Source organism: Lissotriton vulgaris, chromosome 1_1 (genome assembly GCF_964263255.1).
Source record: "Lissotriton vulgaris chromosome 1_1, aLisVul1.2, whole genome shotgun sequence".
Lineage (NCBI taxonomy): Eukaryota > Metazoa > Chordata > Amphibia > Caudata > Salamandridae > Lissotriton > Lissotriton vulgaris.
This window is the reverse complement of record NC_141685.1, coordinates 1110560512-1110575430: the sequence shown is the minus strand read 5'-3', so window position 1 is coordinate 1110575430 and position 14919 is coordinate 1110560512. Positions and strand designations below refer to the sequence as shown.

At 50.1% G+C, this 14919-nt stretch overlaps 1 protein-coding gene across 8 annotated transcripts in view; it reads right to left on the bottom strand.

Annotated features, from left to right (window-relative positions):
- Positions 1–458: 458 nt before the first annotated feature.
- Positions 459–14919, bottom strand: part of KHSRP (KH-type splicing regulatory protein) — a 46316-nt gene continuing 31855 nt past the window's right edge. For 6 of the 8 annotated variants that reach the window (XM_086963619.1, XM_086963612.1, XM_086963607.1 and 3 more), the window contains 2 exons: positions 1722–1805; positions 1246–1621 (listed from right to left, as the gene is read on the bottom strand). In XM_086963619.1, the coding sequence (XP_086819745.1) occupies positions 1386–1621; positions 1722–1805 (320 nt within the window). In that variant the 3' untranslated portion in view covers positions 1246–1385. Of the gene's footprint in view, positions 1015–1245; positions 1622–1721; positions 1806–14919 lie in introns of those variants that run through there. The other 2 variants (XM_086963615.1, XM_086963610.1) reach the window with 1 other exon arrangement.

Below are 14919 nucleotides of genomic sequence, written 5' to 3'. Positions count from 1 at the left end.
TTAAAACACATTTAATAAAATTAGTCTATGTACGAGCATTATATACAAATTAAAAAAACAGTAATTAATTGAATATCATTTAACTAGGGTACGCTCACTTTCTTTAGACCTGGAAAATCATCTGATTAAATGGTATAAATAAATCCTGGGACGAGTAGAAAGGTTCGGGAAACACTGCACAGGCGTTTAAAACAAAAGCAGCATTTATTTTAACAAAAAAACACAATGCCTTTATCGACAACTATTTTTTAAAAAAAAAAGACAAAGCTGAGAAATTTCATCTGTGCCACAATGGCCTCCATGACATGACCATTTACAATGGTCCTTAGAAACACCAAGGACATACCAGTTGCAAACAGCCCCTCCAGAGCACCAGGGCAGAGGGACGCAAGCCAGCAATTGCCCCTCCCCCCTGGGGCGCCAATACAGAGACACCAGCCAGGAAAACACCAAGGGGAAATATTTTGTTATCGTTTATTGTGAAGTTAAAAACGAGCGGTAAAAAGTAAAAACTTGAGCGTACAATTTTTTTCGTCTTTAATCTCCTCTTCAACAGACGTTTAAACATGACAGACCAGACCAGTCCAAGCGGTGGAAAATGGTGTTGTGGGATGGGGTAAGGGCATCAAGAGGATTTGTTCTTTCCAGATACCTTGTCCAAGGAATGTTCCAACTCCAACTAAAAGCAGAGTTTGTTTAAAGTTTATTTTAAAAACAAAAAAACAAAAAAAATGCAGTGTTAACCTGAAACTGTCCAAGTTTCAAAAAAGGGCTGACTTTTGATGTTTTGTGAGGGTCTTTCTATCTTCTACAACTGGCTCAACATGAAGGGGGGGCTCCAGATTTTAGACTTCAAAGGAGCAACCAGGGTTCCTAAAATGTAAAAAAAAAAAAAATCTAGATATCACCTTTTCGGACTGCTCCCATCCCACCCCAGGATTTCTCTACAGCAGCGACTGTGCTCTCCAAAACCTCATGACTGTCAGATGGGGAGTCGCATTCAAGTCACTGAGCCTGCAGGAGAGAACGAAGAGAGATCAGTGTTGGGCAAACATGCCTCCCGCCTCAAATCGTGAAGATTAAGGGGGCACAGGGAAGAGGGGAGGGACTATTGTTAACACCTAATCTAAAGGGGCCAGTTCCTTTCAGTTTGGTCCAGTCGTGCACTTCTTTCCCCTCCCATGTTGCTTCTTCGATGGCATGTTCAGACCTTTTGCACACTTAAAAAATTCCCAGCGTCTCACATGACTAGTGTTGGGACAACTCCTCAACATCTTGTATGTGCATTCCTCCAAGGTCCCATGGTCCAAATGGAGATCCGAAAGGGGGGGATAGGGGATATTACTGCTCGTCACGAAATCCCAGGACCCACATCTGGCCATGGATTAGCGCATCTCTGGGGGCTGGGGAAGGACTCTCATCTCCCTCACCTGTTGTCCCTGTTGTGTGGGAGGGGGCTGCGCAACAGGGGCACCCGGTGCTTGTCCGTAGTAGGCCGCTTGTTGGCGATAGTATTCTGCCCACGCCGCACTGTAGTCTGGCTGAGCACCTGGTGGCGCAGCTGCTGGTGCTGGTGCCGGTGCTGCTGGAGCAGGGGCCACTACTGCTGCTTGAGCCGCCGCTGGAAGAGAAAATAAAATTGTATATTATATGGAAGAACCTACAATAACAGGGCAATGTTCTACATCGCTCCACCACCCCGTAACCAACTCAAGATCTACCTTGTTTCTTATAGTATTCCTCCCACGCTTTTGTGTAGTCCTGCTGGCCTGCGGGCTGTGGAGCTGGCTGCCCCTGCTGCTGTCCTGAAAGATAAAATTTATGAACTTTGACCACAAGATAGGAATTTGGGCATTAACAGCTATGGAAAGATGGTTTACCACTGCCTCAAACAGCCTTACCATCAGTACCCACATTTTACAAACCTACATTAGTACGAGCCTATCCCCATGAATCTTAACACCAACTGCTTCAGCCTTAAAAGATAGCAACTCACTAGTCTAAAGTAGCCACCTTGAAGAGCAAAACCTTATCGTCAGAATAATTTCTCCCAATATTGTTAGGGCATGGAACCTTAACATGACTCAGCATGACAAAAGTTACAAATCAATGGATTTAAAAGTGCCTTCTCACTAATATTAAAGCATAAGGAGTAGTTTGTCCTGTAACTCCAGTTCTGTAGTAGGGGTATCTCGGTTATAGTGATAATCTAGTGATTAGTCCCGCCCATGTGCGTGGACCCCGGCAATCAAAAATCTCTTAAATTGTCAAAAAATGCAGAACTGCAAAGACACTTAAGAGATAATTTAAAGACAAATAATGCAGCCTATATCCACAGGCTACACTGTCCAGTACTTCAACTAGAAATTCCACCAAAAAAACCACACAAACAGCACAGCCTGCCCAGTTTCCTCCATAGAGAAACTTGCCTCTACCAGTAAAAGCCTCTGGAATGATAGAGAGGAAGGCATAGACAAGCCCCAAAGGCTGCCATTATGTGGCTTAAATAGGATACTTGTGCCTTTAAGAGAACTTTCCAGAACTTCTCCCAGTATCCCAGAATGCACAGCAGGTCCCTTTTACTTTCAGTTCTTTTGAAGGCGTAACACGCCAGACCTGTAGCATTCCTTACATGAATATCTTTCTCCACCGGGGAGGAGGGCGGGCACTTATGACTATAACAGAGATACCCCTACTACAGAACTGGAGTTACAGGACAGAAACTACTACTCCTGTAGTAGGGGATCTCTGTGTATAGTCCTAATCTAGTGAATAGAATGGCAAGCCCATCCCCACACCAAGCGGCGGTGGAGAACGAGAATAACACCACTATTGTGCAAACAAATTTCGCAGCGAAGCCTGCCCCACCTGAGTGTCTGCCCTGGCATCAGTGTCCAGGCAGTAATGCTTAGCAAAGGTATGGACCGACTTCCAAGTGGCAGCCTTGCAGATTTCTGCAATTGGAACATTATGGAGCAAAGCTGTCGTGGCAGCTTAGCCCCTGGTGGAATGAGCCTTAGATTTACCCGCTAAGGTCTTATTAGCTTTTTGGTAACACAGCTGTATGCGGGACACAATCCACCTAGAGATGGGACTGCTTAGAGGTAGCAAGACCCGTCCTGACCGATCCATAATTGATAAACAATTGGTCTGACCTACGAATAGCTTTGGTTTTATCCAGATAAAATTAACAACCTCCTAACATCCAGGGAATGTAAAGACCTTTCCGCTGGATATGAAGGATTCTGAAAAAACGTAGGCAAAGTTATGGTCTGGTTAACATGAAAATCAGAAATAACCTTGGGAAGAAATTTAGGGTGAGTACGCATAACCTTAGCAGCATGAAATACAGTATAAGGTTCTTGGCAACACAACGCCTGAATTTCACTCACCCTGCGGGCCGATGTAATGGCAACGAGGAACGCCGCCTTCCAGGACAGGTGCTGCAACAAAGGCTTATGAATAGGTTCAAAAGGCTCCTTCATCAACCTGGACAGCACCACATTTAATTCCCATGAAGGCGAAGGGAGCATGACATGAGGGAATACTTTCTTCAAGCCTTCCAGAAAATCTTTGATCACAGGGATCTGGAAGAAGGAAGTCTGTGAAGGGCATTTCCTGTAGGCAGTCAATGCAGCTAGATGAACCTTAATGGAATGAACATTAAGGCCAGACTGCGCCAAATGTAGAAGGTAAGGAAGGATGACATCTTCCTTGCACGTCGTGGGTCATAGTTCTTGGACTTGCACTAGATACAGAACCTCTTCACTTGTAAGCATAGGAAGAGGTCCGAGTGGAAGGTCGCTTAGACTCCTTCAGTATGTCAATGCAATCTTCGGGCAGATTCAAATGGCCATATTGCACTCTCAGGAGCCATGCCGCCAAACTCAAAGACGAGGTTGGGGTGCAACATCTGCCCCCCGAACTTCGTGAGAAGGTCTGCCCTGCACGGCAGCCGTATGCGAGGAAGGAGAGACCGGTGAAGCAGGCCCGTGAACCACCACTGCCTGGGCAATTCCGGGGCAATAAGTATCATCCCTGGCGCGGGCCAGCTTGATGAGCACCGCCGGAATCAGGGGAATGGGTGGAAAAGCGTACAGAAAGCTGTTTGACCAGTTGATCCATAGCGCATTCCCAAGCGTCCCCTGCTGGTAGTACCTGGAGGCAAAGCCTCAGCATTTGCTGTTTTTGGCGGTGGCGAACAGATCTACATCTGGAGTCCCCCACCTTGCGAAGACTTCTCCTAGTACTTAGTCGTTTATGACCCATTCGTGGTTTTCCTGAATCAGTCTGCTCAGTACGTCTGCCTGAACATTCTGCACACCTGGCAGATGGGTAGCCGTTATAGTCAGTCCTCTGGCCAGAAGCCAGGGCCAGATCGCCTGCGCCTCCTGCGACAGTGCTTGATCTCGGACCCCCCTGCTTGTTGAGGAAATACATCGTGGTCGTATTGTCCGTCTGTACAAGCAGAGAGTTGGTCTGAAAGGACGGATGAAAGGCCTTCAGTGCCAAGTGAACAGCTCAGAGTTCCAGGAAATTGATGTGATACGTGGCGTGGACCCCGGAGCAATCAAAAATCTCTTAGTGTTGAAATGCAGAACTGCACAGACACTTAGGAGAGAATTTAAAGACATAATGCAGCCTATAAACAGGCTACACTGTCCAGTACTTCAACTAGAAATTCCACCAAAAATCCACAAACGGCAAAGCCTGTCCAGATTTCCCTTGCTGTAGCAGCAAAAACCCTCGAATGATAGAGAGGAAGAATGGACAGACAAGCCCCATAGGCTGCCATTATGTGGCTAAAACAGGATACTGTGCCTTAAAGAACTTTCCAGAACTTCAAAGTATCCCAGAATGCACTGCAGGTCCCTTTTACTTTCAGTTCTTTTTGAAGGCGTGACACGCCTGACATGTAGCATTCCTTACATGAATAATTATCCCCACCGGGGAGGAGTGCGGGCGCTTATGACTAACAGAGATACCCCTACTACAGAACTGGAGTTACAGGACAGAAACTACTCCTTCTGTAGTAGGGGATCTGTGTATAGTCATAATCTAGTGAATAGAATGGCAAGCCCATCCCCACACCAAAGCGGCGGTGAAGAAAAGAAACCAACACCACTATTGTGCGAACAAATTCCGCAGCGAAACCTGTCCAGCCTGAGCATCCGCCCTGGCATCAGTGTCCAGACAGTAATGCTTAGCAAAGGTATGAACCGACTTCCAAGTGGCGGACTTGCAAATTTCTGCAAAAGGAACATTACGGAGCAAAGCAGTCGCGGCAGCTTTGCCCCTGGTGGAATGAGCCTTCGGTTTACCTCCTAAGGTCTTATTAGCCTTCTGGTAACACAGTTGTATGCAGGACACAATCCAGCTAGAGATGGACTGCTTAGAGGTCGCAAGACCCGTCCTGACCGAACCATAATTGATGAATAGGTCTGACCTACGAATATCTTTGGTTTTATCCAGATAAAATTTCAACACCCTCCTAACATCCAGGGAATGCAAGGACCTTTCCGCTGGCGATGAAGGATTCTGAAAAAACGTAGGCAAAGTTATAATCTGGTTGACATGAAAATCAGAAATAACCTTGGGAAGAAATTTAGGGTGAGTATGCATAACAACCGTAACACAACGCCTGAATTTCACTCACCCTCTCGGCATCTGCTGTTTTCGGCGGTGGCGAACAGATCTACGTCTGGAGTCCCCCACCTTGCGAAGACCTCTCCTAGTACTTCGTTGTTTATGACCCATTTGTGGTTTTCCTGAATCAGTCTGCTCAGTGAGTCTGCCTGAACATTCTGCACACCTGGTAGATGGGTAGCCATTATCGTCAATCCTCTGGCCAGAAGCCAGTGCCAGATAGTCTGCGCCTCCCGAGACAGGGTGCGCGATCGAGCCCCCCTGCTTGTTGAGATAATACATCGTGGTCTTATTGTCTGTCTGTACAAGCAGAGAGTTGGTCTGGAAGGACGGATGAAAGGCCTTCAGCGCCAAGTGAACAACTCGGAGTTCCAGGAAATTGATGTGATACGTGGACTCCATCGGAGACCACGTTCCTTGAATCTAAGTCTCCCGAATGCGCTCCCCAGCCGTGGAGAGAGGCATCCGTCACGATAGTCTGAGTAGGAATGTCCTTGTGGAAGAGAACCCCTCTGAGGAGATTCTCGGCTGAACACCACCACTTCAGAGACTGAAGAGCATTCAGAGACAGTCGTATCTTGTCGTCCCAAGATCCTTTCCTCTGATCCCATTGGTCCTCCAAGCACTCCTGCAGAGGTCTCATGTGTAGCAATGCATGAGGAGTGAGGAAGATACAAGAGGCCATCGACCCCAGTAGAGAAGACACCGTCCTCACTGTTGTAGATGGAGCGGTCATAAGAGCCTGAGCCTTCCGAAGGATCGATCGCCGTTGCTCCTCTGAAGGAGACACGCTTGTTGACAGCGTATTGATGGTGGCTCCCAAGTACTGAATGCACTGGACCGGGACAGACTTGGACATGTTGATGTGCAACCCCAACTTGTTCAAGAGAACGCATGTCTTCTGGAAGTGTGCTTGAGCTTCCGAGAAGGAGGCCTTGATCAACCAATTGTCCAGGTACGGGTAGACAAACACCTTGTTCTTCCTTAGGTGTGCCGCTACCATACACTTAGAGAATGTTCTGGGCGCAGATTTCAGCCCGAATGGCAGCACTGTGTACTGATAATGATTGGTGCCGACTTGAAATTGCAGAAACATCTGTGTTTGCATGCGATGGGCACATGAAAGTACGCATCCTGTAGGTCTATTGCACAAAGCCAGTCTCTCTGTTGCAACTGAGGATAAATCTGATGCAACGACAGCATGCAAAACTTTTCTCTGCGAATCCACTTGTTTGCCTGCCGCAAGACTAGAATGGGCCTGAACTCGTTCTTGTCCTTCTTGCGAACCAGGAAGAACCGGGAGTACAGACCTCTTCCTCTTTGAGACAGAGGTACGTCTATCGCCCTTTTCCTTAACAGGATATCGACCTCCGCCTGGAGCTCGCGCAGTTGATACTGCGAGCTGACCGGAGGGATCGCTGGAGGAGGGCTGATGAACCGAAGACTATCCATTGCAAACAATATTCAGCACCCACTTGTCCGGAGTAATTTTTATCCACTGCCAGAAAAAATTGAACGTTTCCCCTACCGGAGCGGGTAACTGATGAAGGGGAAGTAACCGCTCAGGGTCGAGACCCGGCCGGGCCTTTGTTTGCGGTAGAGGACTGCTGTACCCCTCTACCCTTCTGTAGTTTCTGGAAGGGTCTTCGGAACTGCTGCTACTGTCCCGAAGACTGCCCCCGTCCTCTTCCTTGTGCACTGTACCGTCTTTGGAACGGCCAGTAGGACTTCTCTTTGGGCTTCTCCAAGCCCACAGCCGTAAGGGACTCCGCCTCCGCCTTCATGCGGGCCATCTCATCTGCGTGTTTTCCGAACAAGGTATCCCCGGAAAAGGGCAGGTTGGCCACCCGCTGCTGGGCCTCCGGCTTGAGTGACGTGAGCCGGAGCCACGCATGTCGCCGCTGATTGATTCCATGGCAGTAACCATGGGCAGCCAACAAGGAGGCATCCGCAGCTGCGCTACAGACCTGATTGGACACCAGCATCCCTTCCTTGAGAATCTCCTGGAAGTCCTCCCTCTTGTCTCTTGGTAGCAGTTCCACGAACTATTGCAGGGAGTCCCACAGCGCCCGGTCATAACGTCCCAGCAGGGCTGTATCGCTGGACGCCTTCATGGCTGTGGAAGCGGTCCCACACGCCTTCCTTCCAGCAGAGTCGATCCATCGACTTTCTTTATCTGGCGGCACGGTGGACAACGGGGAGGTAGAGTAATTTCCTGGTCGCCGTCACTATCACTGAATCCGGTACCGGATCTACTCTCAGAAAGGCAGGGTCCGAATCCGGGGCCCTGTACTTCTTTAGAAGTCGGGAGGGAGCGGCCTTCACCACCGCTGGTGTGAGGAACAGCTCCTCCGCAGGTTCCTTCAATCCAGGTACTAGTGGTAGAAGAGGGCGAGACAAATGCTTCTTGTGAAGCGTCTCGAATATCACTGAAGTCGAAGGTGTAGGAGCAGTCACAGCGATACCCAACTTCGCAGCCCCCCTCTGGAGAACTTCCTGGAAAGAAATGCGTTACTTACCTGTAACAGCAGTTATCCAGTATTGGTGTCTTTCATAGATTCACATGCCTGAATCATTTCCCGTCGTCGAGACGGGAGCCTCCGGTAAATAAAAAAGTAATGTCCTATAGACATACATAGAGAAAATAGGCCTAAGGGCCTCCCCTTAGTAGCCTTTTTGTCCTTATGTAAAAAGGACCAAACTCACAGTCCGCTAATCAGCTCCGACCTCCCTCTAGAACCTTCCTGGGAGGAGCCTCAGTCCCTCAGATTTTCGTACGCACCCAGCTAGGTAGACGTAACAATGTTAGAGAGGGATGCGAGTCCTTCCAGGAGAGGCGGGAGGGTTGCATGTGAATCTATGAAAGACACCAATTCTGGATAACTGCTGTTACAGGTAAGTAACGCATTTCTTATCCAGTATTTGGGTGTCTTTCATAGATTCACATGCCTGAATCAGAATAGCTAGCAATCAGATATGCACATTTGTGAAGTAATGCCGCTTTGCAGTCATGGTAGACAATGCATATATTATCACATATCATGGAATGATAGCATAAGTAAAACACCACAAGAGCAAAGAATGTGCATACCTGGATGGCGGGATGTAGGAAGGCTCACCTCACTGAAAGAGATGGCGAAGCACCGCCTGGCCCACTGCTGCATCCTTCTGAAGTTCGATATCCAGGCAGTAGTGTCTGGAGAACGTGTGCGGTGACTTCCAGGTCGCCGCATGGCATATGTCCACAATTGGCACCCCAGCGAATAGCGCTGCTGACGTGGACATCGCCCTGGTGGAATGAGCAGTAACATGGTCAAAGGCCATCCGGCCTTGTCGTGGCAGAATGCAATCGCCGAGGAGATCCATCGAGATGCTTTGCTTCGTGAGAGGCAGGCCCAGTCTTGGACTGCTGTATGCCACGAATAGTTGTGAAGATTTCCTGATGGCCTTAGTTTTGTCCAGGTAGAACTTAAGGCATCTTTGGAGATCCAAAGAATGCAGAGCCCTTTCAGCTGCTGTGGAAGGGTTCGCAAAGAAGGACCTAAGGACAATTGGTTCGTTGAGATGAAAGTCCGAAGGCACTTTAGGTATGAATTTAAGGTTCGGTCTCAACACCACCCTGTCCGAACTGCAGATATGGTTCTTGAATGGACAAGGCTTGCAGCTCGCTTACTCTCCTGGCTGATGTTAAGGCGAGCAAGAGTGCCGTTTTCTAGGAGATGTATTTGGTAGATGCCCGATGAATAGGTTCAAACGGATGTCTCATAAGTTGGTTAAGCACCAGATTCAGCTGCCATGTCGGAGGGACTTTCCGAGGCCTCGGAAAGGATCTGTAGAGCCCCTTCAGGAATTGCTTGACAAGCCTACTTGACCACAGAGAAGGGCCTGTGAAAGTTCTGGTGAACCTAGAGATAGCTGACAGGTGAACCTTAATGGATGCATGGGACAGTCCCAACTGTGCCAAATGTAGAAGGTATGGTAATATCTGTTCAGGGGTGACAGCGAGCGGTCGTAGGCCCTGGGATGAACACCAAATGCAGAACCTTTTCCACTTGAGAGAGTAGGTTTTGTTCGTACTGTCCGCTCTCGCTTTCGCCAGGACTTCCCTGCAGTCCTGCGGGATGTTTAGGTCACAGAACTCTGTGCTCAGGAGCCAGGCCGATAACTTGAGCGATTGGAGGTTCGGATGCTGTACCTGCCCGTTGGACATAGTTATGAGGTTCGGATGCTGCCTCAGACGAATCGGAGACCTGATGGAAAGTCGTAGCAGATCCGAGAACCAGTGTTGCCTCGGCCAGAACGGGGCAATCAGGATCAGGGTACAGGGTTCTGCCTTCATCTTCCTGAGGAGCCTCGGGATCATTGGAAACGGAGGAAAAGCGTACGCAAACACGCTGAACCAACCGATGGAAAAAGCATTTCCCAGTGACCCTCGTTGGGGACGCCAGCTTGCGTAGTTTGGGCATTTGGCGCTCTCCTTGGTGGCAAACAGGTCGATTCTTGGGACGCCCCATTGAGAGAAGATGTGAGCCAGAGCGTTGTCGCTCAGTTCCCACTCGTGGGAGAGAGATCGGTGTCTGCTCAGGGCGTCCGCGATGGTATTGTCTTTCCCAGGTACGTAGTCCGCTTTGAGCTGGATTCCGTGAGTCACTAGCCAGTTCCAGATGTTCTGCGATTCGCGTGAGAGTGCGAACGCGTTCCTCCCTGTTTGATGAGATACTGCATCGTCGTGGTGTTGTCTGTTTTGACGAGCACTGGGGAGTTCTGGATGCGCGGTAGGAAGGCCTGTAGAGCAAGATAGACCGCTCTCAGCTCCAAGAGGTTTATATGGAGCAGCTTTTCCTGTGCGTCCCACTTGCCGCTGATCCGAAGGTCCTGGAGGACAGCGCCCCATCCTTCCAGGGAGGCGTCCGTGGTGATCACCAGAGGCGTCGCCGGAAGGAGAAACGGTAATCCAAGGGTTAGGTTTTTGCGACTCTTCCACCATTGCAGACTTCTGGTCATTTTTGGTGTTATCCGTACGAAGTCCTCGAATGAGCCAGTACTTTGAGTCCATTGACTCGTGAGAGCTTCCTGCAACGGGCGCATCCTGAGTCTGCAGTGAAGGATGAGAAGTATGCAGGAGGGATGAGTAAGTTCGGACTTTGAGGCGTGTCTTTGTTGCCACAGCCGCGGCTAGGGACAATATTTTGTCCGTCCTTTCCTCCGAGGGAAAAGCTCATGTGCACTCCGTGTCCAAGGTGGCTCCGAGGAAGGTAATTTGTCGTAGGGATAATGCAGGATTTTTTGAGATTGAGGGTTAATCCCAGCCTCGCAAAAAGATTGGTGCAGGCGCTGGAGGATTCGGCCGCGCCTTCTGGTGAGGGTGCTTTTACCAGCCAGTCGTCTAGGTAGGGGAAGACTTTGTGACCCAGCTGACGTAGAAAGGCCGCCACCGGTGCAAGGCACTTTGTGAAAATCCGCGGCGCGGACTTGAGGCCAAACGGTAGAACTTTGAACTGATAATGTCGGCCTGCAACCTCGAACCGCAGGAATTTTCTGTGGAGCTTGAGGATGGGGATGTGGTAATAGGCATCCTGGAGATCTAAGGATGCCATGAAATCCCCCTTTTCCAGAGTGCCCAGGATCTCCTGGAGCGTCACCATCCTGAACGATTGGCTCTTCAGGAAGGCGTTGAGCGCCCGGAGGTCTAGAATGGGCCTCCACTTGTTCTCCTTCTGTCGTACAAGAAAGAAGTGGGAATAGAACCCCTTCCCCTTTAAGGATGCTGGAACTTGTTCGATTGCTCCTTTGTGTAACATGACAGAGTTCCTGGAGAAGCAGGCGTAGGTGTTTGTGCGCTCGCTTTTGGGGAGGTGTGTTGGGAGGGATTGTGGTGAATTCGAGAGAATGGCCGAATCGTATCATTTGGAGAACCCATCGGTCCGTGGTAATGTGTTGCCAATTGGTGAGGAAATGGGTCAACTTTCCTCCAATTTGAAAGGATGGAGAGGGTGGTAGGACTGGCTGGAGTAATCGGTCACTGGCGGCCGCCAGTGCCCCTCTTGGTATTTTTGCCTCTGAAGTTAGATCTTCCGTATGAAGACTGACGACGTTGTTGTTGCTTGTGCTGGTATTGGTTTCTGTTATTGTAGGAATACGAGGACCTGTTTTGATAGGAACCTCGATAAGAGGACTGACCTCTGAATCGGTTGCCTCGAAAGGACTGGTTTCGCAACTGCAGAGTGCCCAGTGCCCTGGCAGTATCTGTGTCTTTATGGTCTGCAGTGCCTCGTCGATTTTGTCCCCAAAAAGATGCTGGCCATCGAAGGGCATGTCTAGCACCTTCGCTTGTACCTCCTGGCGGAACGACGTCGCTTTGAGCCACCCTTGGCGGCGCAGAACAGCAGCTCCAGCCAGTTGACGGAAGCCAGTCGTGGCTGCGTCGATAGCACAGTCAATTATTTCCGCAGCAGAAGTTTGACCTTCTACAAGGAGAGCCTTGACTTCACCCTGGACTGCGTCAGGCAGTTCTTTTATATATGGGACGATTTCTTCCCAAAGTTGGCGGTTGTAACGTCCAAACAAGGCAATGGAGTTGGCCACCTTGATGGTCATGGCCGATGTTGTCGTGAATCTTTTCCCAATCGTGTCAAGCTTCCTGCCTTCTTTGTCTGGAGGGGCGGACAGAGGTGAGGAAGGGTTGCGGGAGTTCTTCTGGGCCGCCTGTGTAACTACCGAATCAGGTTTGGGTTGTCCGTTGAGGCAAGCCGCCGCTGTAAGCGGGGCTTTGTATTTCTTGTCCAGGCGAGGAACAACCGCGGGCACAAAAGCGGGTGTCAATTTTTTGCCTTGCTCCCATAAGAACTCTAATTGGAATAGATTTAGTCGACTTTTGCGGCTGCTCTTTGAAATAGTGCAAGAAGCAGTCAGTTTCCGTTGACTCCACGACCATATGGAATCTCTTCGCCGCCCTTTCCACAAGTTTGTGGAAGCCACCAATGTCCACAGGCGGTGATTCCGCTTGGCGTGGTTGTGGTGAAGCAGGGGATGACGCTACATATTCATCCTCCTCGTCGTGGTCCGAGTGGACCTCCTGGACCTCTCCTTCCTCCAACTCGTCCTCATCTTTATCTTCGTCTGAGGAGTCCACCACCTGAGGTTGGGCCTTGTCCTGGTGGGTCTGAGGGAGAGGTTGATGCTGTTTCGGGGCGGATGCTGGGGTATGTACCACAGGTGTCTGTTTCCCACTGTCCGCCTCCGGGAAGCGTTGTTTGTAGTCTTGTACAAGGAACCGGAGGTCATTAACGAGAGCCGCCGGTAGGCATATCATGGGGGCGACCTCCGTGCGGACACTAGCGTGGACGGAGTGTTCCTGATAAGTTAACTCCTCCTGCTCCTCATCGGTACTTTGGCATTTCACATTAAAGTCCGAGATAGAAGTAGCAGGACCCAGGTGGTCATCCTCTTCAGATTCTTCACTTTGGAAGATTTCCTGAGGTGGCTGCCTTTCCACTTTACTCGGAGACGTCGTTTCCGGGGTAATTTGCAGTCTGGTAGTCTTGCTAGACGTAGCATTTGACCCTGCCGTCTTCGAGGGTGTCAGACGGTGGTAGCGCGAGGGCCGACACCTCCACAAGCTTGGACTTTCTCCATGGTTCAGGTGCCATGCCAGACGACGAGTCCTCCGTCGACGGTACCTCGGTCGTCGACAACGGCTTCGACGTAGTAGTCGTCGGTGCACTCGGTGTCGTCGGTGTCGTCGTCGTCGACTCCCTCGTCGACGGTGTCTTAGTCGTCGACGGTGTCCTCGACGATGATGGGCTCGTCGATACGACGTCATCGTTGACAGGGTCTTAGTCGTCGACGACGGTGTCAGTAGAATAATAGAGGAGACTGGTCTACCTGATGACGAGGATGCAGTCGCCGTCGACGACGCTGATGTCGTCGACACCGTGGTGGTGACTGAGGTAGTCCTCTGGGCATGTCTAGATGACGGAGCAGGCTTTTTAAAAGTCCGATCTTCCTGAACAGACACTGAAGATGTGGTGGATCTTGCCTCTGAAGACTTTTTGTGTGCCTTCTTAGGAGGAGTGTCTGAGGGGCCAGGGGAAGACGCCCTAGGCCTCTTTTTAGAGACTTCTGAGGACTTGGAAACAGTGCCTTCAGATGATTCCAGAGTGTCTCTATCCTTAAGCCTTTCGAGCCAGATGAGAAGGCGCCCTTCTCGGTCTCTCACGGTCTTTTTAGGGAAAGACCTACATGTTTTGCATTTGTCCGAGTTGTGGTCCGGGTAAAGGCAATATAAGCACAGGTCATGCTTATCATCCACATGGATCCTTTTCTTCCCACATGAAGAGCAGGCCCTGAAAAGGGCTTTCTTCTGTGATTCAGACATGGAAGAAAGTAGTGGAAAGAAAACACTTACTGCAGAACAGTGTAGTGAAGTAATCCTTGAAGAGTTGAGATTGCTTTCAAAGAAAGTTAGATGATTCTGAGGAATCCTGAGGAGAGCTCAGGCTGGAGACTCCCTAGCACAACGTGCGGTAGAAAATCTGAGGGACTGAGGCTCCTCCCAGGAAGGTTCTAGAGGGAGGTCGGAGCTGATTGGCTGACTGAGAGTTTGGTCCTTTTTACATAACAAAGAAAGGCTACTAAGGGGAGGCCCTTAGGCCTATTTTCTCTATGTATGTCTATAGGACATTACTTTTTTATTTACCGGAGGCTCCAGTCTCGACGACGGGGAATGATTCAGGCATGTGAATCTATGAAAGACACCCAAATACTGGATATGTGGCAATGACATTCACTGGGGAAACCCTGGTCTCAGGGGAGTCCGATAAGGTCAGCGAGTAGGAACAGGTCCTGGACGAGTCCGTGCGGGACCGATAAGGTCAGCGAGTAGGAACAGGTCCTGGACGAGTCCGTGCGGGACCTAGACCCCCGCCTCCTATGGTGACGCCTCGATCTGGTGGAGGATAGATGACGACTTCTCCATCTTCCTCTCCGTCCGGAGCATGAACGTGACCTCCGAGGACAATCAACCGGATCGGGTGACTTGGGCTTGGACGGGGCCTTCGGTTTAGGCGTACCCTTGGGAGGCGTCAGAAGAACAGGCAATGAGGTCGACCTCGGTGGAACCGGTCTCTGGCAACCCTGACCCAGGTTGCGGTGGAGGCAACGGAGGAGTAGGAGTCCTCGGAGGGGGACCCCTCGGCAATGGAGGAGGTGGAGTCACCTTCCGACGGGGTATACACCTCGGAGTACACCGAGCCCGGCAAACTTCCATCTTTA